The 27572-nt window shown below is 41.3% G+C and overlaps 2 protein-coding genes across 3 annotated transcripts in view; one reads left to right on the plus strand and one right to left on the minus strand.

Moving 5' to 3' along the window:
• si:ch211-153b23.7 (uncharacterized) overlaps positions 1-27572 on the plus strand; it is a 150954-nt gene that overhangs the window by 3122 nt on the left and 120260 nt on the right. For both annotated transcript variants that reach the window (XM_054596922.1, XM_054596923.1), the window contains exon 3: positions 19436-19499. In XM_054596922.1, coding sequence (XP_054452897.1) covers positions 19436-19499 — 64 coding nt within the window. The remainder of the gene's footprint in view (positions 1-19435; positions 19500-27572) is intronic.
• Positions 1229-17805, minus strand: frmpd3 (FERM and PDZ domain containing 3). Its single transcript, XM_054596921.1, has 15 exons — positions 17765-17805; positions 17418-17572; positions 17198-17300; positions 16867-16912; positions 16094-16198; positions 12480-12587; positions 10549-10680; positions 8789-8908; positions 8324-8460; positions 7668-7794; positions 7195-7284; positions 6769-6948; positions 6411-6546; positions 4820-5704; positions 1229-4038 (listed from the first exon to the last, which is right to left on the minus strand). Exons 1-15 carry the CDS (start codon positions 17803-17805, stop codon positions 1229-1231), a joined length of 5175 nt encoding a protein of 1724 aa, XP_054452896.1.

The raw sequence follows: 27572 nt of genomic DNA on the forward strand, positions 1-27572 counted from the left end.
TTATATATTTGCTAGATTGCACAATGTATAACAGCACATAGAAAGCAAATTAGTTTATACTTTATCTGAAAACCTGAATTAAAAACAAAGAATCCTTTTGAAACGGGTAAGCTGTAGCTTTCGAGGTGATGAATTATGTAAAACTGGTAGTGTTGACTCAGGTGAGGTTTTCAGCAGCAGTGTGAATAAAAAACACTTAATCAAACATTAAAAGATACATTTCAACTTCAGAGCTAATTTCAGAGGTTGTGCAAAATTCTAGTGATACGTTTACCCACTTGCAAGTGGATGGCTATATTTAAAACTATAATTCAGGACAAGTGAGTTGCAAGTGAGCCATGGATCAGTGATGGTGTAAAATACACTGTGCGTTGATTAGTACAGTGTGGGTATCCCTTCTCTACAGCTGAGTGAGGTAACGACACTCATTACTGTATGGTCGATAAGACTGTGACTTGGGTCTCTGCTACATTGTCTGCCCAGAGCGGGTGTGTTTCATACGTGCACTGTTATAGTGAGAGAATGGGCCTCTGTCAGTCAATATAGTTTAAAATGTCATAGTCGTCTTTCAGCGGTTTTCATTTTCCAACACTGTCACTTACATTTGGACTCATGTATCACTACGCCAGACATTGTCACTCTAGCCAACAGAGATCTCCATTTTGCATTACAACAGATAATAAATTCAACAAACAAACACATCACCATCTAACCAGCCAACGCTTTGGACTACGCAATTTACAGAAGTCGCTACTTGACGAGATCTCTGAAGTGTTTTTTGTCCAGAGCATACATTTATTTAATGATTTATTATAATCTTTATAGTTCTCTTAACTCAATACATTTCAAATATATTCTTCACAAAACTTTATATTATTTGCTAAGTAGACACAACCCAAATATACATCACATAGAAAATATTATACTTCAATGACTTATGTATATTGTGAATATTGATATAAGGTGATTAGCCCTGTTTCACCCAGTCTGTTATAGGGTTCTTATTCCATTGTGCATTAGTTTGGTGTATCTTTATATTTCAAAACAAGATCCACGAGGCTACCTCAGGGCCTGTAAACATGAGATGGAACAGCTGCATTGCAATCTTTACTGAGGATGAGTCATTGCATGTCTTGTAAAAATTGTAAACAATAAACAAATAATGAATTTGGATAGAGTAGCCACCCACATTCTGGACGATTTTGAAACATCCCTGCCAGATGTATTCCTACTGGGCAGGCAGAGTTTTGATGGGTCGAGTGAGGGAGCTCATGTTATTGGTGTTGGAGGAAACTTGAGGGCTCACAGATTTAGTCGGCAAGCTGCTTGAGTGCCCCATTGATTCTTCTGCTGCACGCAGGAGCAAAGTGTAGTTGATAGCTACTTCCTCAACTTTTCTCAACAGCTGCAGCCTTTGGGTTTCCAAACGAACCCCCCTGACCAATTTGATGAAGGTCTGAGTTAGTTCACACAACACTTGAAAGCTGGCTGTGACAACAGCAAGCATACGTGTTGGGCTTTTTTCAACACTTGCCACTCGTCGACAAGATGCTCTGAATTCTTTGAAGCGCACCGCCAGCTCCTGTTTGTACTCTGTAATCTGTGAGGGCTGAAGGCGAGCCTCGCCCTCAGCCTGTGGGCTGTTAGCACACTGACGCAGAATAGCTAGCAACTCATTAGCATCCAACTGGGCATTTAGGAAACCATCAGGCAAGCTGAAATGTTTCCCCTGTAGAGCCTGTACCCGCGCCAGGCTCCCCTCCATTGTACCACAGGCTCTCAGGTCAATCTCCTGTGTCTGTGGCTCCTCCTCTTCCTCCTCCTCTTCCTCCCCACTGCAATCCTCTGCATCAAGAACCTGGAGCGTTTTGCTCACTACAGGAAAGGTATGTGAGTCCAGCTCCATGCCTGGAAGGACCTGAAGGGGTATAGAGTATGATAACTCATCCTTTTCACTGCTTTCATCTGCAGCCTCACATTTCCTGTAGCAGAAACAGAATGAGCAGCATTTATCCTTGTCATCGCTGTCTTCACTGGGCAGGCTCAGCAGAACTTCGCTAGTCGCTTCTTTACTTTCACGCAATAGCTCTTCTCCCTGAATGAAAAACACACCCTTTTTACCCTTCCCCTCTGCTTGGTGAGACTGAGTGTGGACCGGCTCTACTGGGGTGGGGAGCCTCAGCCCTGTAGCCCTCACTCTCTCCATCTCCTTCTCTAGACTCTTGGCTTTGGGTCTCACCTCAGCATAAACAGGCATGTCAGTGCTGTTATCCAGCTCTCCAATGCTGTATCGCCTCTGGAGCTTCTTATATTGTGGAGCTCTCATGCAATCAGTTTCAGAATTACAGGTGGGCAAGCAGGAACCCTGCTCTCCCCTAGGCTCTCTTGACTCCAGACTGGTAGAGCGTATTCGTGTGGTCTTGATCTCCAATGTTTGAGGTCTCCTTGAAGCACCTTGGATGTGAGGTGCTTTGGAGACTGCTGGAGGGGTTTTAGAGATAGGCCTTTCTCTTCCTCTGTGTTGTGTCTCTGTTGTGGATCCAACCGGTGTGTCAGGTAGTCGCATGCCCCTACACATTCGCTTACAGTCACAGCTGCGTCGCTGCTCCCTGGATATACCTGGAGCCTTTAGGACAGGGCTGGTGCGGAGCTGGCAGGCACAAGGAGTGCCTGAGGGCACAGGTGAGGATCCCTGGGGCAAAAATTCTCCCTGGGATGACTTGGGTTTCAGCAACTCCTCTAAGAACTCTAGTTCATACTGGCGGACTTTCTGCAACTGCACCCTTCGCTCATCTGTTTCTCTTCGCATTCGTGCCGGGAAGGTAGCTGAAAGAAGGTTTTTAAAGCTCAAGAAAGGAGCACTGCGCTGGGACTTCCCCTTACCACTGCCTTGCTTCTTTGAGTCTCTAGCAGGGAGAGTAGATACCTTATCTACAGAGGGGCTAGGTGTTGTCAGATCATCCAAAATAGGTAACGATATTATGGGGCATTTCTGCGACTCAGGGTTGGATTTGCCCGGATCACTCTCAGTCTTGTTTTCAACTGCCTCTTTTCTCTCTGCATTTACATGCAAACGAGGGGAGTACTTGGCTTGTATCTGAGGGCTGGGTTTTGCCAAACTAGGATCTGCTCCTACTCTCACAGCATTTTCTTTGCTATTAGCAAGCTGAAGGACTTTGGCCCGAAGATGCTCGTCATCTGTGGGGGAGGAGGATTGAAACACTGCTATCTTCTGAACCTGTGGGTCTTTAAGTCTTAGTTGAAGCCCAGGCTCCTGTTGCACTGGGCATGTGCAGAAAAGGTCGTCAACTGGCAAAAGTTCTGTAGAGCTTGAAGGCTTCATGGTCTCACTAGAGGCAGTCTTGGCGTCTTGGCACATATTAGTGGGAGAAATCTTGGCTGAGGCAATTCTGTCCACAGGTAGGAGGATAGGTAAGGCTTTGTTGCTAGGGTCTGTATTAAGAGATGCTGTTGTTTTCCTCTTTATACCCTCCGAAAGATTTTGGCTCAGGGTCTCCCCAGAAGAATTTGATGACTTCTGATCTTTACTGACTTGAGCTGTCAGTGAAGTACCAGACACTTTAAGTTCATCAGGTGACTTAGAAGGGCGATCAGGGGTGTTTGCTTTGGTGGACTCAGGGTTTGCTTTCATTTCTGCTTTCTGTTCTGTCTGAGTCTCTTGATTTCCCCCCTGCTCTGTCACAACACTGAGTACTGCAGATTCTTGACTGGGACTGACTTTAAAGGGAACCGTCTTGCTGAGGATTACTTGCTTGGGTGGACAGCCAGCACGAATCTGACCCACAGAGAAGGCCCCAGTCCCTATGGTCTTTGCAGTGCAGCCAGGGATAGCCAGGGGAAAGTCACGGCGGCAGAGTATACGTTCTTTGTTGATATGATGAGCCAGCAGGTAGGCCTGGTTCTGGTTCTGCTTCATAGCCGACACCATCTCCGAAACATCAGTCAATTCAGAAGAGTTGGTCTCGTGGCCTGAGTCCAATGATGACTCAGGTGTAATGGCAGCTAAGACAATCAGCCCTGAGGATGAAGGCAAACAGCACACTGTTAGGATAATGAAGACACAATTAATATAAATAACACAAAAATATTTAAAGTTAATTTTGGTATTCTCCAGTCAGTCAGTCAGTTCTCAAACCATTTTCAGTTGAGTGGATTCATCTTGATTACAAGACAGCAAAAATAATTTTGGAAAAGTTTCAATTTGTTCCCCAAATCATTGCTTTCCAGACAGATCTATGCACCAGCCTGCTTGCCTCACCCAACCTGAAAGAACATCTGCTTTTCCATGCAGATGCACATGTTTGCTGGAGAAATATGCCAAGACTATCAAATGTTCTACTCTATGCTCATGGAATTAATTAGCTATTTTTCATTTATAAATGGTTAATTTTGATAATGGAGGCTTGTTTTTTTTTTTATAGTGTTTTTGAGACACATAAAAGTATGTAACTATCAGCTATTGTTGTTGTTGCTTCCATGGTATTTTCAGCTTGACCTTAATATAATTCTAGTTTGGGCTATTGGCATTTGTTCAGCAACCTCCGGATGTCTTGAACCTTTTACCTTCATTTTATGTTGTTTTTTCCAGTTATTGTACATGCATTGCTACCACAAAATTCCACAATACCACAAGATTTTCTTGCCATTACTCAAGATAGCGAAAAAGAGGATGTACTAAAAAGTTACTGTGTCATATTGATTGATTTAAAAAAAGTAAGAATTTGGAACATTATTGGATCATTACTTCCGTTAATACTGTGTGTGAGATGTAGGCTGTGGTATGACTGAGGCTGTTGACCTGCAGTCTGTGTTGGCTGTTGAGGGTGATGGGGGTAGTCCTCAGAGGCTGCCAAAGCCTCTAGTGCCTGTAAGGTGGACACCAGAGCATCATCAAGCTCCTGGGCATGATCTCGAACTGTTCGTGTGGCCACATTATCAATTAGTGTCACAGGCACATCTCCCTTGGCTTGGGCCAGCTTCCCAGAGGCGACCCCAGGGCTGGCACTGGTTCGAGCCTTCCTCCCTCTCTTCGGGTCATCCTCATCTGAACTATTGTCCCTGAAGCCAGGTGGTGGGGCAGCAATAGCAGGTGGTGGTGGTTGCAGTTTCTCTCCACCACCATCTGCCTCGTCCTCCTCTTCATTCCCCGGGGGCGGTAGGGCCATGAGGTCAACAGCGCCTCCATCTCGGGAGGCACAAGCATTGGAGCAGTGTTTCCCAGCGCTCCCACTACTGTTCACTGCTGATGACAGACCCTCTGCCCTATGCCTGGCTTTGCAGGAGTCACAAAAGAATCGTGAGGCTTTCTGGGATTGACACATTGTTTGGGCTCTGATTCTGAATCCTGCATTCTCCACTGCTGGGCTCTCTAAAACCCCAGCTATTTCCTCTGTACTCTGCTGGGTTGGGTCTGACTTAGTGCGAGGCCGCCCAGGGGGCTCATGGGAAATAAAGTTTTCATTGATGTCAAGTTCAGCTTCAGCGTGTGTTTGGAGCTCTTGAAATTGTTGTTGTTCTCGAAGGTGGACATGACACAGACCGAGATGCTGAGGCTCTGCCGGAACTAGGGCCCTTGAAGACCCTGACTCCCTGTGTGAGCTTTCCCTCTCGTCCCCTCGCCGCCCTCCACTTGGCAAGCTGGTTGCCCCAGAACGTGGGTGAGCATGGTGGGAGCTTCTGTAATCTGAGGATAGAATTGTCAGAGCAGGGGAAAGTTTGAGGTGGTAAAAACTAGCGGGATAGAGAAGATCCAGATGGGAAAGCAGAGGTAACAGCTGGTGGTCACATGGGAATTATTTGTTATTTCAGAGATGGATGTTGATAGTTGAAGTTTGTTTGAGGTTGGAGGGTTAGAATCTGGTGGAATGTGATGGTATGATGATCCTTCTTTTATGTGGACTACAGGTTGAGACAGCAGATGGCAGGAGATCTGTTCATGTCTGATCAGTATATATTATATACATGTATACAAAACTAATAACCTGTAAAATTCCATGATGTTAATCATTCTTGGGAAAAGAAATACGGAGTATTCCATTCCAATGGGTTTGATCGAGACTGAGATGAGAGGAGAGACAGCAGAGGGCGCCATGGGATGGTAGTTCCAGGATAACCTGGTTTCTACAGGTAATGATTTCAGCCAATGAAGAAGCGTATTAATGTCCATGTAGACTGAACATAAATGAAGATTACCAAATATTGCCAGACATGCAGTGTCTAATATGATGCTGAAAGAAAGACACTTATACAACTCCAAATGGGTGATATGAATGTTTCATCATAAGTTTTAAGTAAACAATAATGTTTTCTGTAAATTCTTGATGTCTATTGCTTATTCAGAGCATGTGTTCAAAATGAACCCCTACAAGTCAAAAAGCTTTCTAACATACCTGCCTTGGTCAGCTGAGACTGACCAGGGGTCCGGAAGTAGATGGTCCGTTTAGGGTCTACAAACAGCTTGTAGTAGCCAGAGATGAGGCATGCAAAGTTACTGGCATCAGGCCATTCCATGAGTAGGACCAGGGGCTGCAAGGGGTGGGAGGGAGGGGAATTAGGAGACTTTTTAGGGGACAGGCAATAAGCATTGCCTGCTCATTTTGTAATGACCTGATGGATCAAATTGATAAAACCATTGAACATTTTGATCTCCAAAGAGATGGCATTCAAAATACATATTTCCCCTGATGTAAAATGGTGTCTTGTCATTATCAGATATAATTATGGTGTGCCTCTTTACTGCTGTAATACCTTGGCCTCATGTATCGTCACCTCCACACGAGCCACTCCCTGGCTTTCTCGGTAGAGCTGGATCTTGACAACCCTACTGAACTCAGCCAGAACTGTTGTGAGGTTGTTTTTTAGGTCAATTACATGACTTATACCATGTCGAGGACCCACAAGTAGTGTTGTAGCTGATTGTTTTTCATCCTGTTAAAGAACACAAGAGGTCTATAATTATTTGTCAATATTTAATACAGCATATTGGAATTTTGCATAATAACTTTAAAAATCCATCTTTCAAAAATTCCTTTTAATGTTGAACAGGTTCATTTAAGAAGCATGTTCCATTTGTGACAACATGCACAGCTTCAAAGACACACAAGGAAATTGGATGGAGCAAAGAATTTTGCAAAAGAGATCCATTTGTATTTCTATGCACAAAGATGCCATTACCAGTCCAACAGTATGAAACAGTATACCACCAAAAGGTGGGAGGTCGTTGAGGACACGCATATACTGCAGCTTTCCTTGAAGAGGAGGGACCTGTCAACAGAATGATAAACAAGAAATGCTCATCTTAGAGTGAGGAAGCCTCCTCCAGCACTTCCCACGTCCTCCTGGTGGCACTGTTGAGCCACAGATGCTGATCATAAAGTCTTATGCAACAGTTACATCTATAGAGATGAAGGACTTCCTAATAAAAAGGACTAGTTATCAAGCAAAAAAACCCATCAATAATCAACAACAAAATCTTCCCTAAAGAAGCAGCAACATTTTGAGATTTAAATGTTAATAGTAATCAAAAGTATGGCAATATGGCAAGAGGTCTGTATTTGCAATGCTAAAAATGTGGTATAATGGCAGTATACCAGAGTAAGTAAAATTCTCCACAAAGAATTGCCTAGATATGTTTAAGATGGATGAACCTTGTTGCCGGACGGTGGTGGATGCTGGTAGGTCTTCAGCAACTGAGACAGGCTCTTGCACACATTTTTCTCCTTGACTGTTGGAAGCAAAGTGAGGGGTAGGAAAGGCTCTAGCCCCCACTCTTTTCTGTGATCAAGAGCAAAGAGAAAGATGGAAGAGTGTACAAACCAGAGAAAAACAACAGTGGAGTGGTTAATCAGAGTCTGGGGAAGATGTCCCCATTGAGAAGACAAAGGTTTTTTTTTTTTCGTCCCACAGGAAGACACAGTGAGCCAAGCATACATTGTCTTTGACTACTAGCTTGACATGGCCACCCTGAGTCTATTACAGTGAATCTGTTCTGCTTCTGTGGCTGTGATGGCAAAAGCTAATTACTTGCTAGGTTGAGGTTGGAGAATAAATGAGCAAATTGAGGGAGAGATGTAATTTCACAAAGCAATGGATTTCTTTGTCTCATAACGACCTAGGGAAAATGATCCTTGAGTAATTTGAGTTTTTAATACTATTGGGATTAATTATCAATCATTTAGACATTATTGAATGAACAAACTTCACTGTGGGACTCAATTATATGGTACACAGAATTATTAATGAGGTTAAAATGCAATACATCTCTGTTGGTTCATTTGAAAGGTAATTTACTTTGTGGACTTACTCGACATGCTTGAGAGAGATCTTCTGATTTGGCCGCGCGGAGGACACAGTGATGTATATATGGAGCGCGGCCAACCGTAACGTGATGTCAGATTTCCAGTCCATGCCAAAACGTTCCTTGATGACGTCATTGCGACTCTGTTAGGACATGTTGAAATGTTGTTTAGTACGAAGATGACTGCAAGCAACACTGTTAAAGACTGGCATGATTCTGTAAGTCTTAGCATTAGTTTAATTGCCACGGACAGCTTCTAAGTTCATACGACTGTGAGATATCTGAAGTTAACCTGAAAGACTTTTTGAAGAGTCTGCAAAAGGCCCATTCTGCCCTCTGGCATATGCAACCTTTCTACCTGTAAAATCAGTCAAAGAAGGCAAAGACCTACTCTTCCAGGAGACAGCTCTCCAACAGTGTCATATGATTGAATGATATCCTTTTAAATCCCACTTTAATCCAGTGCTTTACCTGTATATAGAGGTACTCAAAAGCAGCGGGGTCCCTTCTCAGCAGGTCGGCAGGGTCCTTGGGGAAGAAGCAGATGCGGAACAGACACTTCATCCCTTGGAAATAGGTTCTATGCACCACCTGTGGGAATAAAACAATATCAGCTAGATAACCAAGTACATCTTTGGCATTAGTCATACATAACAAAGAAGAATTTCTGGAAGGCCAACAGGGCACATCGTTAGTACTTGCGGGACACCCATTGATGCAGCCACTAGACACTGCACATAGTGCGAGGCGCCTGGGACAATGTATAGCAAATTTTTCATCAGTTTCTGGGTCCACTATGCAGAGATAGAGTAATGTTGCTCTACATGAAGTGTATACCTCACACTGTAAAATTCATGTTAATTAGATTGTCACATGAGGCTGACTTCCTTTTGCCAGTAGGTGGCGCTTTGACTATTAGTCAATCTTGGCAGGTAGATGTCCTCAGGACTGGACTGTTATGAAGCATGAGATGTTGGGGCTGATTAGACAATGTACACTCAATTTACAGCAACTTCCTGTTCTGGTAGGTGACGCTATGACTGAGCCTATATTGGCATGTAAACTTCCTGAGGCCTGGACCCTTATTATGTTTGAGAAATGTGGGCCATTACTTTTGACAATAATACCAACATGTGATGGCCTGTTTTAATATCATATACATTGTCATTTTATTATCAGAGGTGTCCATCAAATTAAGTTTGTTTTGAAGTTATATACGTTCAACTGTTCTGTTAACTGGATTTTATAGTCAAATGCTTACATTGATGTTTTTTTCCACATTTACATATTATTCATTCATAATGGCGAGCTCCCAAAAGTTAAAAAAAGACTTGCAAGTGGAGCCTGGGGGTCGTAAGGGAATTTTCCTAGCATACTAATGCTGGGTTTTTCATGATGAAACATCAAAAATCTGAGCGCTGCCCCCTGCAACTCAGTTTAACGAAAACATACAATCTTCCCTTTGAATCGTCACACATCCGAAGGCTTTTCTAGCCAATTTTGAGATGGGTCTGATTAATCTGCGAGGAGAAGGTTGTCAAAGTACAGTGCCTGTTGCCAGTAGGAGGCGCCATGACCACAAGTCTATATTCCCCTGCAGATGTGTTTAGACATGAACTCTTATCCAGCCATTGAATTTGGAGCAGATTGGACAATGTAGGCTCAAATTACAAAAAACTGCTGTTTCATGGCAAACATTTATTTTTTTGGCCCCATGGCTACATAGTTCCATGAAAACTAGAAAGCTTCCCAATTTATTATTGCAAAGGTCTTAAGATTGTACTGACCAAATTTGAAGTTGATCTGTTGAAATCTCTAGGAGGAGTTGGTTAAAGTACAGTGCCTGTAAATGGCAAAAAATGCCATTAATAGCACATTGATCTCAAAATACCTTCCTGTTTGGTTTACAGCTTACCTTCTAGAGACTTTATTTGTATGTCCCAACAAAATAAATAAAATCCGTACATCTAAGTGAAACGTAATTTAGGGGCTCCTTCGTCCTTTGCTCCTTCGTTATCAACCATTTTGCCACTCCGATGTGCAATAGCCATACAATATCACATTTTCACCACTTTTGACTAATGGGCTGCCCAATGGAAAGGCAGTAGTGCCACGCCATACTTAGTTTGGGGTTGCTGTTAATGCTTTCATACTGTTAATCTTGCAAACACATCAACCAATTGAAACGGTTGTTTAATCTTACACAAAACTTCCTGATCTGGGTTACTTACATGTGTCAGAGGCTGGTTCTCCTGCAGCAGATGCAACCTCTGGTTCTGGTCCAGACCACCTGCCTCCAACACCAAGGCAAAGTGCTCAATGTAGCGCAGTGAGAGGCGGTCCTGCAGGGAGGAGATCACATCCTGGAGGAAGAGACATGGAAACGGATTAGAGATTTCCACAATAAGAATACATTCCATTGCAAAAAATATAGATATTTATCTTTGAGCCTATTTTCACCCTGAATTAAATCCATGTTTGCATAGGGTAGTTTGTTAAATTCACATCCTTGTAAGTGTGCAGGGCAAATGTCTGCTCCTTTCAGATCAGTGTCTATGAATAATGTAGAGCTTTATCTCTTTTCAAAATATACAGAGAAAACTTTCTGAGGGGAAATTACCAGTTTATCACAGTTTACCCTAGGCTATGCCTTAGGATACATTTTCATTATTGTTTTGCCCTCTGAATATATTAGAGGCATGGACATTAAAAGTAAATCTATTCTACTAATATGTTGCTCTAGTTGGAGCGTCTCAGTGTGGAGGCTCATTACAGCTGTAAAATATGTACACTAATGGTTGATGAAACCTCAGCAACCGCTGTCTGAAAAACATGAATAAGCAGTATTTAAAGTATTGACCTGTGCAGTTTGCATTAAATAATGCCTGGGAAGGCCACAGAATGCTATAAATAAAAGCCTAAAACATTTCAGGAGAGCCACTTTAGTTGACAGACAGTCTAATGGGCATACAACTGGGCATACACTGCGCCATTGATTTAATCTGTGGCTTTGTTATATTGATCTTGGCTTTCTTATTATGCTAAAATTCCATTTAATTAGGCTGACATGAGCAGCTTCCTCCATCTCCCCTTTTAAGTGCTGCAGGGTTTCTCCTTTTTCTCCCTTGGTTTCCCTCCATGAGCAGAGGAGAGATTTGTGAAATCTAATAGTCTGTTTAATGAGTCTACTCAGAGATGTCAAAATCATCTTAGAGGTTGACATACAGAAAGAAATGACCTCTGTCTGATTGAATTCAATTGTTGATTCATGACTCTAATCACAAAATCTCTGAGATTATATATTCCAAAAACTGCTATGGTGTAGTTTCACATAATTAAACTGACTTTTTCTATTTAGTTTTTAAAACAATTACTTTATTATTCTAATTAGTTTATTAGATATAGACTTGAAAATGAGGACCCTTGACTTGATTTATGTTTTTTTTGCTAGTTTATTTGTTACAGACCCACAGGTAATCTTATGTGACTGAGTTGTATTGATAATCAATCCACATGAACCTCTAACACAATCATAATAATATACAATGTTAAAAATCATCATGGAAAAGCCATCAACATGAGCAATGGTATGCTCATGTTGGGTGTTTTGTAACAGGCCAAATGTTAAACCTACAGTTGGCCTAACTGATTTTTTTTTTGGTCAACTTGGGGCAGCCCATCAAGATGAAGACATAACCATGACATATTATCGCCTCATTAAGTTGTAACATTTCTTAATGACACTATCATTCATTTGGAGTCACTCTCCGTCTAGCTCTGTTTTGGTCTTTACCACCCCAAAGAAACTTAACTCTTTAGCTGCTTGATGTCCTGCTATGTTTACCAGCTAGTCACTATCTTTGTCTGTCTGCCATTCGGTGCTGGGTAGGTACTGTAGTTAGTCTTTTTTTTTTTTGACAAATGCAGGAAGATTGAACAAAAATATGAAATTTTGAACTAAAATCCTCCATAGAACTGACAGTAACTTCAGAGTTGTGTAATAATTACATGTGGGTTTATCCCTATGGGCAGCCATTACACATTAAACATTATTAAGATCATTGTTAATATGAAAATGGATTATAGCTGCTTAATGTAAAAATCATAATAATATTGAAATTCAATTGCCTTTCTCATGTGCAAAGCTGTGTTAAAAACTTACCCTAACAGTGGTACGGCTATCAAATGTAAAGGACTTAATCTGTCCATTCTCCAGGAACACCTTTAACACATTTGGTATGAGTAGCAAGGAGTCGTCCTTGAGCATTGTCTGAAAGAGATTGAGGGAGAATACACCTTTTGGTTAGTGAAAAACAAGGAATTATTTGTACAATACAAACACAATCATCTGTAATTGCAGGTCCCCGCTTTGCAGAACAAGTAGTTGAAAAAGGAGGAGGTCCTTTAGGAGGAGTGTTAAGAAACACAATTCCTTATGTGAACAATGGAGAGATACTTGAAGGTGCAAAACTTTGCCTCAGGATGCCCACCCCATGCATTGCATCAGGATCAAAGAAGGGTTTATTACGTTTCTCCAGTCTACCCATTCAATATGTATGCCATGCAAAGTAAAGTGGATGTTGGGATTGAAAGCATTCATGACAAGATTTTGTGAGTGGAGGCGTAAGAGGTGCTGCCTGATTCAAGGTTACTCAAAGCATTCCTTAGAAGAAAAGTTCTGATATGGAGTTCAGTTCATTATTGCTAGGATGTGATGTGACGGGCAGTCCCTCCCTTTTTTATATTGCTGACGGCTTTTTAAGAAAATGGCTCAGTTCCCATTGTGTAGTTTCAAAGAACCACAGTTTTGATCATAGTGAAGGGATGTATCTAAATGTGATAAGATGGACCGAAGGGTTTTAATGTGACATTATGGATGCATGGCAAGGATTCAGCCCTGATGAAATCCCCCTGAATTGACCCTCGAATCACAGACTTGCCAATCATAGCGTATCATTGACCAGCTCCGATTGGGGTGACAATCAGTGTCTGCTCCATAGACTCTCAATCAGTTGTCTCAGATTTTCTTCATTTCCAGGCTGGCTTTGTAGATTTGGAGTTAGTCATAGTTTAACGCGTTGTAATAGTGATACAAAATAAACTGACAGGTTGGAAGGAGCTAAACGTATCTAAAAGGTTATGTTTCAGTTTTGTAAAAAAAACTGTGAAGCTAATATGAGTTAGCACTTCTATGCTACGCAAGCTATTGAACGGTATACTGAAAGTATACTCATTGAATAAAGACCTACCCGGCTTTACAGCAAGTGTTGTTCCTTCATTTATTTGGTCTCTATCTCAAGCTCTAGGTGATGTGGTGGTTTACTTTTACACTTTGATCTGAAGGCTTTAGCCTCTATCTTTAACTTTTTAACTGTTTTCACTGCTGAATCCGTTTGACATCCTGGATATATCCTTGAAACGCATATTGAAGACCTTTCTGTCTGCTTTTTCTTCTTTCCGGTAACTAGATAATCTTTATTTAGGGAGTGCAGTTAGTGATAGTTTGGGCTCCAAGGTAGCTCTGACAGCTTGACAAAGAAGCAGCAGGGGGAGGGGCCTAGCAAAGGGTAATATCTGGGTCGTGTTTGAGGTTGCATATGATAGTGGGATTTGTAAGAACAGTAGGCAGACATTACTAATGACAATAAAGGGATTTGGATTTACTGCAACAATATATCTTGGCATTTAGTTGAAATGGAGAGCTGTGTCCACAACAGATGTCCTGCAGTCTGTTTTGGAGAAGTTAAATACTCAGAAGGCTCAAACAAGCTGTTCTTGGGTGCAGATTGGAGGCGACTGAAGCCTGAGTTATGAGTGAACAGCTCTTTCTCCATACTGCAGCATTAAAGTGAGGGTGAACTGGTGAAGCTCTATGACTTCCCACAAAAAAACCCACTACCTTTGTTCTTGCTAGTGAGGGGGAGCCTCAGCTGTTTGTCACATACATGCAGGGAAAGTTTAAGGAGAGACAAATCATAGCTTAATGCCATAGCCTCATCTCATTCCCCCTTTCTTTTTCTCAATAAACACTAGGCTAGGTGGCCAACACTGATCTGGTCTTCAGATGATCAATAGCAGCCTGTGGCCCCTGATTAGAAATGTCTTGTCATGCATTTTGGGGGCTGAAACCTATGATCTTTGCCTGTCATAACAGTTGCCTCCTATCTCTGCAGGGCCCGGTGTTTTCTTGAGCTATGATCAATTGGATTTGCAATTCTAAGAGAGTTCAGGGAGGTTGAGTAAGAGAAGAGACCCAGTTCTCCTACAGTATTGCTCTAGCCATTAATGCAGCTGATGGTCTTTGCTGGTTTGTGGGAATACCTCTCCCTTGAACTGAAGGCTTAATTTTCGGTCTCATGAAGAGAAAACTCTGCCGCCAGCCTAGAGCGGATAGTAAAATCAGCTGTAATGTAAAACAAGTTTAAGCTGTCAGCCTAACACCCTGTGTTGGCTTTACCCAAAGGTTATCAGAAACCTGGTGGTCCATGTGATGAGCAATCCTGTTCTCTATCTTCTCCATTTAGTTCAGATAAATAGAAAATGGACTGATGGAATACCCTGCCCTCCAACTTCTGATTCTTTATTGATTGTCCATTGCTTGTCATCTTCATGCTCCCACTTAATTAACAGTGTAACCTCCTCTCTCCCCATAGATACTTGATTGACCACCAGGAATTAGTGACTGTACGAAAATAATTATGATTGGAGGAGGGCTTAATTGTATATTTCATTTTATAAAAAGCAAGGCCCAGTGCAAATCATGTTGTCTTTGGACCCTATCCTTAACTCAAAATGATATATTTATGGCAACCATAACACAATTATGAAAAAACAGCTATTAATCTAATTATAAACCAAGAGGTGCTTAAAAACATATTGTAACCACCAACTGAGTAAACTAGGAACAGCTGACAGCTTGTGCACCGCAGTATTTCCATTCCCCCCATAACCTCGGCATATGGCGAAACACACCCCCATGATGCAAATAAAAACATATTGAGGTAACTATTTTATCTCTTTCTGATATAATTAAAATAAATATATAAAATAAAACATATGGGGTCAGAAAAGACAAGAGCATCCCTTTGGCAAAAAATGTAATTACAATAGCTTCCCTTTCCTCTGACCTCCCTCGCCCCGTAGTAATTGATTTGTGTACAGTCTCTTACCTCATACATATGCCACAGAGCAGGTCTTAGTTCAATAATATTAAATAGTGTAACCCCAGCCCCATAAGAGATATGTTTCTTGTAGATTTGAATTAGTCAGGTAAAACATTTGAAACATTTTAAGCTCTGCCATGTACAACCTGTACATTTGTGGTCAAACAACAACAAACATTTCTAGGAGACGTTATAACTGTTTCCAAAATGAGTGATTGCCTTTGAAAAGAGGTTCAGGTTGCCCCTGTGAGAATTCAAGTCAGTCAAGAAAAGCAATTTATTCCAGGCCAACCTGCTGGACCAAAGGCTCACACACACACACACACACACACACACACACACACACACACACACACACACACACACACACACACACACACACACACACACACACACACACACACACACACACACACACACACACACACACACACACACACACACACACACACACACACACAGTAGAGAAGCTCCGGTTAAAATTAGAGGACGGAGAGAGGATACTTTAGGGGTTTGCGATTGCTAACATAAGAAATGCACAGCCGGAGAGAGACATGTAACAGCATGTGTTTGCATGCACATGTCACGGAGAGACACGACTAGTTGAACTTACTGAGTCTGGGTCGCTGATGGACACTTGCTCTGAAAAGCGCACTTTAGGCGGGTTGGTTCGCAGGCGGGCCTTTTTGGCTGCACTTATGAAGGCAGACTTAGGTGACTGAGGATAAGAAGAGAGAGAGAGAGAGAGAGAGAGAGAAACTCTTGAATCAGCTTGAATGAAACGACGCAAATGAAAGAAAAGCCCCTGTGACTGCCAGTGCTAAAGAGATGTGTGTTGGAGAGCTGGCTAATGCTGCTGCAATGCGACAGCTGCAAACTTGCTTTCAACATGCTAAAAGTTTGAATATTTTTTAAATTGTTGTGCTTAACGCAATACAGACGTTAGAGCCAACATATATGCAAATTCCTGCAGAAATGCTACTCTAGGTTCCAAATAATTAAATAAAGCACATCTATTTGCATTTTCATATCAGTATTTCATCTTCTAAGAATATCCAGTTCAGTTACTAGGATACATAATTGTTATATTTCTATTTCTTCTCTGTGGATGGATGCACACACTTATATTATTTAATAAGGTCTTGTGTATGTGCCTGCATGTAGCTGTTTTTAAAGGGATTACCAGAAAGAGAAGTTACTCTAGTTGAAGGCATGGCCTTGAAGACTAATGTAAGTGTGCACTGCATCAGTGTGTACTGTTGGAACAATACTGAACAGTGTTTCTTTATGATTCAGAGAGACAGGAAAAGTGTTAAGACTGATGAAGAGTAAGCTAAATCCTAAGGGAGAGGAACATGAAAGAGAGAGAGTTTCCCATTATACTACCTGATGGGGCTGCAGCACAGTGAGAACTATAGTGTCTTTGCAGCGTCTGTGGAAAGACAAAAGAGAATGGAGTGGGATCAGATAACGCCACAGACAGCATGGTATTCGGAGAGCTTCTCCGGTTTATATCTGCCGTATCCTCGCTGTCCTTCATCCACAGGTTTGTGTTGTTGTAATGCATCACCAGCAATAACAACCAGTTTGTTCCTTTTGAACCACCCTGTTCACCCACGTCCACTTAACTTCCACTTGCCAGTGTTGCTGGTCCCCTGGCCCCTTACCCTCCTCCTCGCCCTCCCTCCCTCCCTCCTGGGACAGTAAAGGATGTTACCTTACAAGGTCTATGACTCTCTCTCGGGGCGCGTCGCTCACCGTCTCCTCGTTAATGGCCAAGATCTGGTCTCCAGGAAGAAGCTTGCCAAAGGAGGGGCCGTCTGCAGATGAGATTGGACACATAGCCATTATACAAAGTCATAAACATACAGTCAAAAAGAAAGTTTAAATTTGAGTGATCATAGGATCTTTTTTCTCACACACACACACACACTAACCAGCAGAGACGGAGCGTACAATGACAGGCCTCTGGCTGCCTGCAATGAAGCCGAAGCCTTGAGTCGGGTGGCGCTGGATGGTGACCTGTCGAGCTGAGGCAGGACTTAGGGTATCACTGTCCATACCATCTTGGCTCTCCTCTAACATTGCAGGGCTGCAGAGTATGCAGACACATTCATAAATAAAAAGAGAAAGGACTATACACATATGCCTTTTTAAATATGAGGGACAAGATAAGATAAAAGATAAAACTTCTGTATCCTATGTGAAATTGCTGTGAATATTGTCTTGAAAGAAAATTGTTTTGCAGAGAAAAAGTGTCAAGGTCATGTGTAGCACAGTGTACCTGTCACATGCGTTCGTGTGTCCATCCTGGACCTTTGCCATCCCCTGAGAGGAGGGAGCAGCATGGGACAGGGTCGCACTGCAAAGGCCGCTATCTGTTTCGCAATCATTCACCTGCACAATAGACAGGAGGAGACAATCTCAGAAATAATACATTACATTACATTACATTACAGTCATTTAGCAGACGCTTTTATCCAAAGCGACTTACAGGAAGGGTATTCAACATAGGTATTCAAGAGAACTACTAGTCACCAGAAGTCATAAGTGCATCTCCTTTCTTAAACAAGCATCTTAAAGCATAAACCAGAGCAAAAGTATAGTGCAGAGGCAAATTACTACGAAAACAATAATTGCAACAGACTAATACGAATATAATAAGTGCTACAAACTACTACGAATAGGATAAGTGCAGTAAACAAATACGAAACACTCTGCTTTCTCCACCGTATGTTAGTCTTTTGAAGCATTTTCTTTATCACCACAGCTTTCCTGACCACATCGTGGAACGCTGCTGCACAGAAATCTAAAATGATAGATGTGAAGGTGAAAAAATGTAACATTAAAGATTAAAATCTTTGACATCGTCCAACGTCATCAAGATGCATTTGGCTCCTAACAAAGTTCTGCGTTGCAGTGAATATGCACAAGATGTAAGTAAAATGTAGGTAATTGTGTTGCTAAAAGCATCTGACATTTGCGACATGCCTTTCAGAGAAACTGCAATTATCAAGGACCTATAACATTCAGATATAGAGTATTTAAGACATTACGGTCTATGAATCTGCCAACCTCTCCCAGTGTGGACCAAGCGGTTGCTGTGAACCACACATGCTCTTTTACAGATGCCTGTGTGGGAGGCAGTGAGAGCAAGATTACTCAAAGACTGTGTGCGAGTGTGTATGTGACACGTGGGTTTCTGTTTGTTGCAGAAAAATGGATTGGAATGATTGTGTGATGGAAAGAGTGCCAGCCATTTGTGCTCATATCTGTGATCTAGGTTTCTGATCAACACTGACTAAAGATGAGACACCGATTGAGATGTTAATGGTGCAGACGGGCTACAACAGAGGCACGGATAAAGAGCACGACAGTGGTGTTGATTATTATGCGGGGATACACTGTTGAGAGCAAATATCTTTCTGAGTGCCAAAGGCAGAGAACAAACTGCCAGTAACAGGAGGCTGAGTCACATTAGTCAATAGTTCAGATTCATATTCTTGTCACTTGCTGTTTCTGATAAGAGTGGCTTACGGGGGAGCATGGCTCATTTACAATTCCAGCGTTGCATTACTGATCTCTACCTTGTATCATGGTATCAGATGAGGGTTGATGCATCGCAGATAGGCTTCATGTTGAGCTCGGTCCATGACTAAAAATCTATTTAAATGATGCTAATCATTTAAAAAGATTAGATTTGAATACAAAATTCTGTATTCATACTCAGCTGACTTACAAAAGATCATCTAAAGATCAAGTGCACAGCGGTGACGAACGACGCTTTACCAGCTGGTTTTGCCTCTAAACAGGATGGGATGTTTTTGATTGAGAATGATTATTTTGTCCTTAAATTCTCCCAATGATTATGACAATGCACACCCCTCCCCATTTATTTCTCTTCTTCCTGTCCCACTAATGTCTTTGTCTTTCCACCATCTGTTTCCCTTTCCAGTTGCTGGAAGGACACCCGTTCTGTTGGATCTTCAAGGAGGTGCCAATGATCAGCCGTTCATCAGGTGTGTGTGTCATTAAGAATGTCAGTAACTCCTCAGAACCTCTTCTCACGTTCAGAGTCACCAAGATTTGACCTCATCAAGGAGCCTTTATCAATATCCTGTGAATAGCCTGCATTTATACCTTGTCTTTTATTCATAGAGCCTTTGTTGTATTCTGAAAGTCATTGGATATTTTTTTACATATCAAGCTCAAATAGGGACACCGACATGAAGCTGGTTGTTATTGTTATTGAATCAGTAACAGAGGAATATGTCCTCCTCTGTGTGTTTTTCTCCTGTGGCTTTGTGGAGGCCGGACAGGATTTACAGCTATTCTTCACTTAATGTAGAGATGGGTATTGGTATTCAAAATAAGCGGTGAGGAATGGCTGAACAGAGGGGAGAGCGATGAAGGTAGCCGGAGGGACACTGAAGCTAACATGTCTGCAAAGATAAACATCCATTCAGCAGAGGGGCAGACCTTTTACTGAGAGAGGACACCGAGGAATTCTGACAAGAAATTATCCCCAAGGGCATCGGCAGGCCTGCCCGTTGCTATGGCTACGGCTCTCGGTAGCTTGTTGAAGCACGGGTGGACCGAGGGATAGTGGGTGGATGAGAATAGTGATGTGGCCTCTTCGAGGGAGAGGGAGGACTAGCCAGACGCTCTGCGATCTCCCTGCAGCCACTGTGGCCAGATGCCAACATTTCCCTGGGCACCAGAGGTCAGGGCATCACATACCTGCTCTGCTCCAGTGTCCCAGTCTGCAGCAGCAGCTCACCAGGCCTCAGGGTCTGGGAAGAATAACCTTTTACTTATTCTCCTCCCAGGCCTGCATTCTTACAGGGCTATCATTAGCTTGTAGGGACACTGCATTTCATACAGCAGCATTGCGGAATGGTTTCAGTTTCAGTGTGATCAGGTGTTCAGAAATGAGAGATACATGCTGTTAAAGCGTTAAATTGGTCAATAAACCAACCAGTTAGTCAGTCTTTATACACTTATATAACCACCTTCAAGTATATTGACTGCATAAAATCCAATAAAATCTTTATAAATATAAGGTTTATCATGTACCCAGAGAGATGTTGATGCAACTTTTAAGTCACGCTGGAGGCTGTAGTTTGTGTTTATAAAGAGTTTCTAATATTTTAGAAACACTGAGAAATAAGTATGTGCAGTATAAATGACTGTTGCCAGCAAGTTGTTGCTTTTTTTAAATCGAAACCAGATTTGACAAGAATAAAATAAATTGATTCAATGACATAATTAAATATGTCATTGCATCTCCCTTGAGGAGAGGGTAAATAAGTTGCCTCTCCTGTAGCTGCCCAACGTTAAACTACAGTTTCTGCCCCGGCTGCTAGCCAACACATTTTGAGAACCGTGCTTCAATTATTCTCTGGGAGTTTTTACGTTTCGTTAAAATGTTCCTGACATGATCCTTGGCAAATAGAGGAGGCTGCAAAATCAAACAAGTTCCTCATTTCATAGTGCGTCTGTTTCAGAGCATATCATTTACAGACAATATTATTAATTAAAAATTATATGAATCCATAATAAGAAAAGCCTCTAAAATACTTGCTGAGACCTTAAAGATACATTCCCAAAGAGAGAGTTGGTTTACATTGTTAATCCTTAATCATGGCTCATTTTTCACAACACATAAACAGAAAAAAACTGTTTAACGTTAATGTCTTGCTTGGTGAATAAAGCTTTTATAAATTGCTCCAGTAAATTGGAGTAGATGGTAAAATAGCTATAAACTTTTCTTCCTCCTTGTGTGTCTCTCTCTCTCTCTTTAACTACTCACTACTTGAGACATTGATATGATTCGTAAATGATGACATTGAGAAGAAAATTGTATGGATAATTTAGTTTATTATAATTTCAACTATTATACTTGTTACTTCTATTTCTTTATTTGGCATAATGGAGGATGTTGAGAAGAAAATAATTTGTAATATAAAGAGTAATGCCAGCAATTTGTTTCTCTTTATAAGTTAGGTAAAAAGTAAGGTTTAGACTATGGGGAAGGCAATGCACCTTTTTTCTCATTTAGGATCATTTAGGTAATATAAGGAAATCCAGGGAAAGGGTCAAAGTAGACTCATCCGATACATTTATCAGCCATGATTGTTTTTTGCCTCAATAAAAGGGTACCAGATTTTTAGGGAATACTAGTATCCATGTGATTTGTTAAACATGAAAATCAAAAAGCTACCCATGGAATATGAAAGCATCAATAACCTGATCCTCTACCTAACTAATATATCACAATCGCTGGAGGTAGTTGGGCAGCCAATATAACATATTATTAATCTAAATAGAACTTAAAATGGGTCCAAAATAAACTAAATTATTTAGGGGTGACCATCGGTCAAGACCTAAGTAAAACAATACTAATATAATTTTGGGATTTTGGAGAGCCAAAGTAAACCAGATTTTAAAAAACGGATATTGATCCCATTAATAGTAACAGGGAGAATTGAGATGAGATGTTAAGTTGTGCTGATACAACTGATGCTGCGTCTCGAATGTAGATGTAGATGATTATGATTTAGTCCATTCCAGTGGCAGTTAGCATAGCACTTCCACATGAATTATCAGCCTACTTACCTTGTTGATGCTTGATGAATTTACACTTATTTTACTGTTGCACTGATTGTAAATCTCTCTGATTAACTGCGTCTGTTAAATGCCTGAATTATAGATTGTAATTTGAATCAGAGATGGTATCAACTGCAACTTGGGAGTTGTGCAGCACTAATTGGAAATTGAGAAGAGTCACAAGTGACTGTAAATTATTGGATGATTGCCTTAAAAAGTCAGACAATAGGTGAGTGCTATCTCAGTGATTATTTATAACGGACGCACCGATGAGCAGGCCGGCCCGAGCTTATGTCCTCTAGCTGATTAAATAATTCATGAACATAAGAATGCATTAGCAGCGCTGGCATTCTGTCAATTCAATCTAAGATTGTTTTCACCTCATGAATAGTTTGTGCCACCATAGTGGTATATTGCTCTGTTGGTCAGTTCTGATGGTGGTTCCATATTAGAAGTGGCTCTGAGTGGATTTGTATTACTTTTGATCATGTGAACTGAAGCTATGTAAGGCACTGTTACTGTGAGTAATCCTAATAGGCTGGTTATGGTAAACGGTACTCAGATAGCCTCCAAGGTTTTATAGACATGTGGCTCTATCGATGGCAATGTCATTCTGTCGTTCAATCCACCACGGAAGTCTCATTAGTTATTGGATGAGCTTGACATTCAATGCCCCCAGACAATAAATCGTAATAATGTTGGTGATCCCCTGACTTTACCTCTTGCGCCATCATCAGTTCAAAATATTAATTTTTCCAATGCTTTTATTTATGACCAAATGTCTGCAAAAGTAATGGTGTTTCCATCAGCCTCAGCTACATATGTATTTCTAGCAACACACTCAACTATGATAGCAAACATACTTGAAAAGCATCAGTGTGTTAGCATGCTAATGTTAGCATTGAGTTCAAATCCCTGCTGTGCCCAAGTACAGCCTCACAGAGGTGCTAGCATTGCTGAAGACTCTTTGACTTGGCTAAGAACATCCATATTTTAAAAATGTGATTAGGAACTGTAATCAATGAGAGGAGTGGTATTTTCTTTGGTGCTTGAGCAGGGTCAAGGGCTTAGTAATTATTTACCCGGGCTGGAGTATAGCCAGACAGTAAAAGAGAACGTTAGAAACATTCTCGGTATCACAATGCACTGACACCATAATTGTCCATATTTCCCCCATTGACTAATGTTCAAGCTACATATATACTGTATGTCTTTAGCTCCAGATTCAGACAAATCAATCAAATACACATAAGAAGTCGATCAAGCTAATAGCTGTGTTGAATAGCTGATGTGTATCAGTCAGTGACAAATTTGCTTTCTGCCAAGGAGGATTAGGTAGTGGTAGAAAAACATGCAATATAAGCAACTTCTTAATGCCTTAATCTGCTTTGTGATAATACACATCTTTACTGTAGCTGAAAATAGTTTTTCCCACAAACATGAGAAAAGATAATGCAGCATAAAGATGGTAGATCTTTCAGTTTCAATTACTGCTATATCTAATTTTACATACATATGTATACAAAGTCATGTGTCACATTCATATTTCCCATTTAATCACTGAGAAATCCTTTGTCAGCCTAGAGCACAGCCTGCTAGCATTTTGTATCGAATGTAGCAAATCCTTGAATCTGCAAAAATCCTTTCAGGATTATGAATGAGGCGACACAATAATCTCCCCAGTGTATTGTGAAATGAGCCTTCCTGGTCAAAGATACTCTGCCTGACACATGTCTGGGCTTTAGGAGGCTGCAAACACTAAAGTCATTCTTGCAGCATGGTCCCCACTGTCTTTAATCTGTTTTTGATTTCTGCGATAAAACCTAAATATTTTTGCTGTTTTTTAAAAGGATTTGTGACTTGTGGTGACAGATAGGCCTTTGCACTGAGAGAGCCAATCAAACGAAGCCATCGGCAATGAGCCTAATCTTTTCTATCACTGCAGGCTGTCCCGGCCAGTCCCACAGGAATCATGTAGGACAACATGACCAATTAATTCTGTGGGGAAAGTGAAGGCTGATATATGAAGGTCAGTCCTGAACTTCCTTGCTGATAAACGTTTCAATTTGTATTCTAAAGAATCTAAAGTATTGGATCATTTAAAAATGTACGCCTTTAGTCCTAAAATTGGAAGCGGTTCACATTACTTTCTTTTTTGCCAATCCCTCCTTTTCTGTAGTTCACCATTATTATGCAGTTGTATTAAGTCTCTCATTCATATGCCTGTACACTGCACCCTGTGACACCCATACATACACACAGACACTTTTTGTAATTCACATTGACAGTCACTTTTCCTCAATATATCTCACCTCTTATCTACTTTCCCCAATCTTTCTCTCTCTTACAGATATAATTCTCCAGCCAACCCCTCTTATCCCTGCTACAAGGTAAACAATAAAAACTCTTTTTCATCTCCGTAAGCCTCAATTGACATGCTGGCTGCCTGCTTGCTCGTCATTTCTGTCATATGAAATACAGATACACACACAAAGATTGGTGCAGCTGCCGGACCCATCCCTCGGTCTGTCTCTGGCTGTGTTCAGCTGCTGGCCTGCTCGCCAGCATGGCTGCATCCTTTCCTCTCTTTACACAATTGACTTCCCTGCTAGGGCCAGATGGCATCCATTTAGCGAGCGCTTCTGACTTGTTTCTCACTTTAACGTTCTGAGCTTGTTGTTGCCCACCTATACTGTTTCGCTTTTTTTCCTCTCTCTCTCTGTCACTGTCTGCCTATCCGTCTGTCACCACCTGGTCTCTCTCCTCTAACAGCCAAAGCGAGCTGACTATTTGAAAATGGATTGTGGCTGTGGGTATAAGCAACAGCTTGAGTGGTGATTGATACAGCAAAGAACGAGAGAGAGAGCATCGGCTGTTCGGAGTGTAATTTATGTGGAAAATGTCCTCTGAATGTTTGCAGTAGAATCAGGTGTTGAGCTTTTTACCTTTCTTGTATTGTCAAACAATTTGCCACTTTCTTTATTTGCAATGTCCAATGCTGGGCCAGCAAGCCTAAAGGTTTGTAAAAGTGAAGTAGGCTATGAATCTATGGAAAAAGATTATGTTAGATGTGTGCCAAACTAAAATAAGTGTCAAAGATATACATGGCCATGCCATCTACAGTATTTGCTGTATAGCTGCCCAATTGTGAATATCTGAGTTTTGTTGATAGAAGCCACTGTTCTTTAGGATCTGAGAAATAGGTTTAGTTATATAAACTGGCAACAAGACACTACTTCATCAGCACAATTTTCTTGGTTGGGTTCCTCAGAACTCCCTCTCAACCATTGATCATAAAGTGTTTAAATGACCAAAGCAGAGTATACTACGTGTCCTGGCTGAAACACCAGTCAACACTCTCTGAAAGCAAGCAATCAACAGATGATGAACATTTTGTGAAAGGTTTTGGATATCAGCAAACGACTTATCAAAAGAGAATGCAAATCACATAAGGGCTTTCCCCCCATGTGCTTTGTTGATTGTGTGTCTCTACAAGGTGTTTTTGTCTTGTAGGTGGAGACGGGGAAAGGTTAAGAAGCATCTAAAAAAGGGAATAAGATTTGGAGTGGGATGTGACTTATTCATAATGGAGTTCACAACCTTGAGGAGGATACAGCCCATAATTTCGCTTTCTCTGCAAATTCCATTAAGCAACAAATGCAAACATGGAAAACAAATCCTCCTCCAGAAATGGATTTCTCTCTCTCTCTCTCTCTCTCTCTCTCTCTCTCTCTCTCTCTCTCTCTCTCTCTCTCTCTCCCCTTTTCTCTCAGTCACTCTGCTTTCTTTAGCACCTCGACCAAGACAAATGAAGATGAATGATGGCGGACAGGCTTTATCATGCTATATCCTACAGTGTTATCTGAACAGTATAAACTGTGTATCTACGAATGTTCCACATCAGTGATTTTATTCACATGTACCAATAGAGAGTGCTTAAATCTCTCTTGTCCATTATTGTGACAAATGATAGAGATCTTCTGTTTTTGTCTTTATTTAGACATGTTTTATTTCCATTTTTGATCTAAAGGGGTACGTATCTGCATGCTAACGGCTTCAGTTAGATCTACTGCTAAAGTGTAGCCATATGCTGGTGCCAGGTGCTCTGATGGGATCTGAAGTTACAGCACCACCACCCTGCTCTGTCTGTCAGTCTCTTGTCTGAGTCTCTTACATTGCCTTTTACCTGCTGTGTACCTACTCTTGTTTTAAAATGATTGTTATGTGATTCTGAGATGGCATACTTTGTGTTGTTGTGGGTCATTTAGGGCTTTAACACTTGGAGAAGCTCATTCATCATGACGGGTTGATGCTTTTCTTGTATTATATTAAAGTGAATATATTTGTGTTTTTGGGACTGATTTTTGGCTAAAACAAGTAATATGAAGTTTCACCTGAGCTCTGGGAATTTATAATAGGCTTTTTTTCTGATTTGTCTATAATCATTGAGCATACGACTTTCTCTAGCGTTTACATTATGTCTCCTCTCAGGTGAAGTTAAATACTGTAAATACTGAGCTCAAACAATTAGGTGATTGATTAGTTTGTTGATTGATTAGTTTGTTGTCATTTTGTAAACACTGTATCCAACAGAATTGGAATATTTGTCGATATATTCTGTTTTATATTGGTGTAAACTCGATATCGTTGGTGGGCAAATAATAGGTCTCTTAGAGCTCTGGGAAATTGTGATGAGCAATTTACACTATATTCATGACCAAATGATTAATCTGTTATTCAAGAAAATAATTACCAGATTAGTAATAATCAAATAATTGCAGACTCCCACATGCACACAGGGACAGTGTGCACAGTATAGATACACAATGCCAGTAAACCACAGCCCCTGGGCATAGCTATTGGGAGTGTTCAGTCCTGCCACAGACCAAGTGATATGCTTTACATTCAGTCTACATTCAGAACATAATTCAATACGACCAAGCCGTGCCATTTACATGGACAGTGGGGCCCCACAACTCGGCACAGACCTTGACAAAACCCTTTATGACAGCGGGTTTCTCCTTCAACCAGAGTCGGTTAAAACATAGCTTTGCTGTAAAGACCTTGAGCCTGCTTCATTGGGTTGAGTTCAATAGACTGGCCTTCTCTCTGGCATACAGACGAACAGACAGACAGATCTGGAGAGGAGGGACAGCGAGCTGATGGATCAGCATGGTGTCACTGAGGAATGATGGTTGAAGGAGGTTAGCCAAACAGATGTTCAGCTCTGACTGTCTCTGCAGGTCACTGAGTAGAATATTTGTTGATAAAAGGTGAATGAGGTTAATAAATGCAGCTCATCCATGTAATAGCTTGTTACCACTTTCCTTCCCTTCCCCCAGGCCATAAAGAAAATATTTATAGAGGGCAAAGGGCAGACTTTAATGCTGTCCAGAGACAGCGGCACCCCTGTAAAGAAAATGAATATTAAGGCAAACATGACGGTGCTGTCTGATGACAGCCAAAACGTTGTCTAGTTATTA

Source organism: Anoplopoma fimbria, chromosome 4, assembly GCF_027596085.1.
Source record: "Anoplopoma fimbria isolate UVic2021 breed Golden Eagle Sablefish chromosome 4, Afim_UVic_2022, whole genome shotgun sequence".
In the NCBI taxonomy this organism is placed as follows: Eukaryota; Metazoa; Chordata; class Actinopteri; order Perciformes; family Anoplopomatidae; genus Anoplopoma; species Anoplopoma fimbria.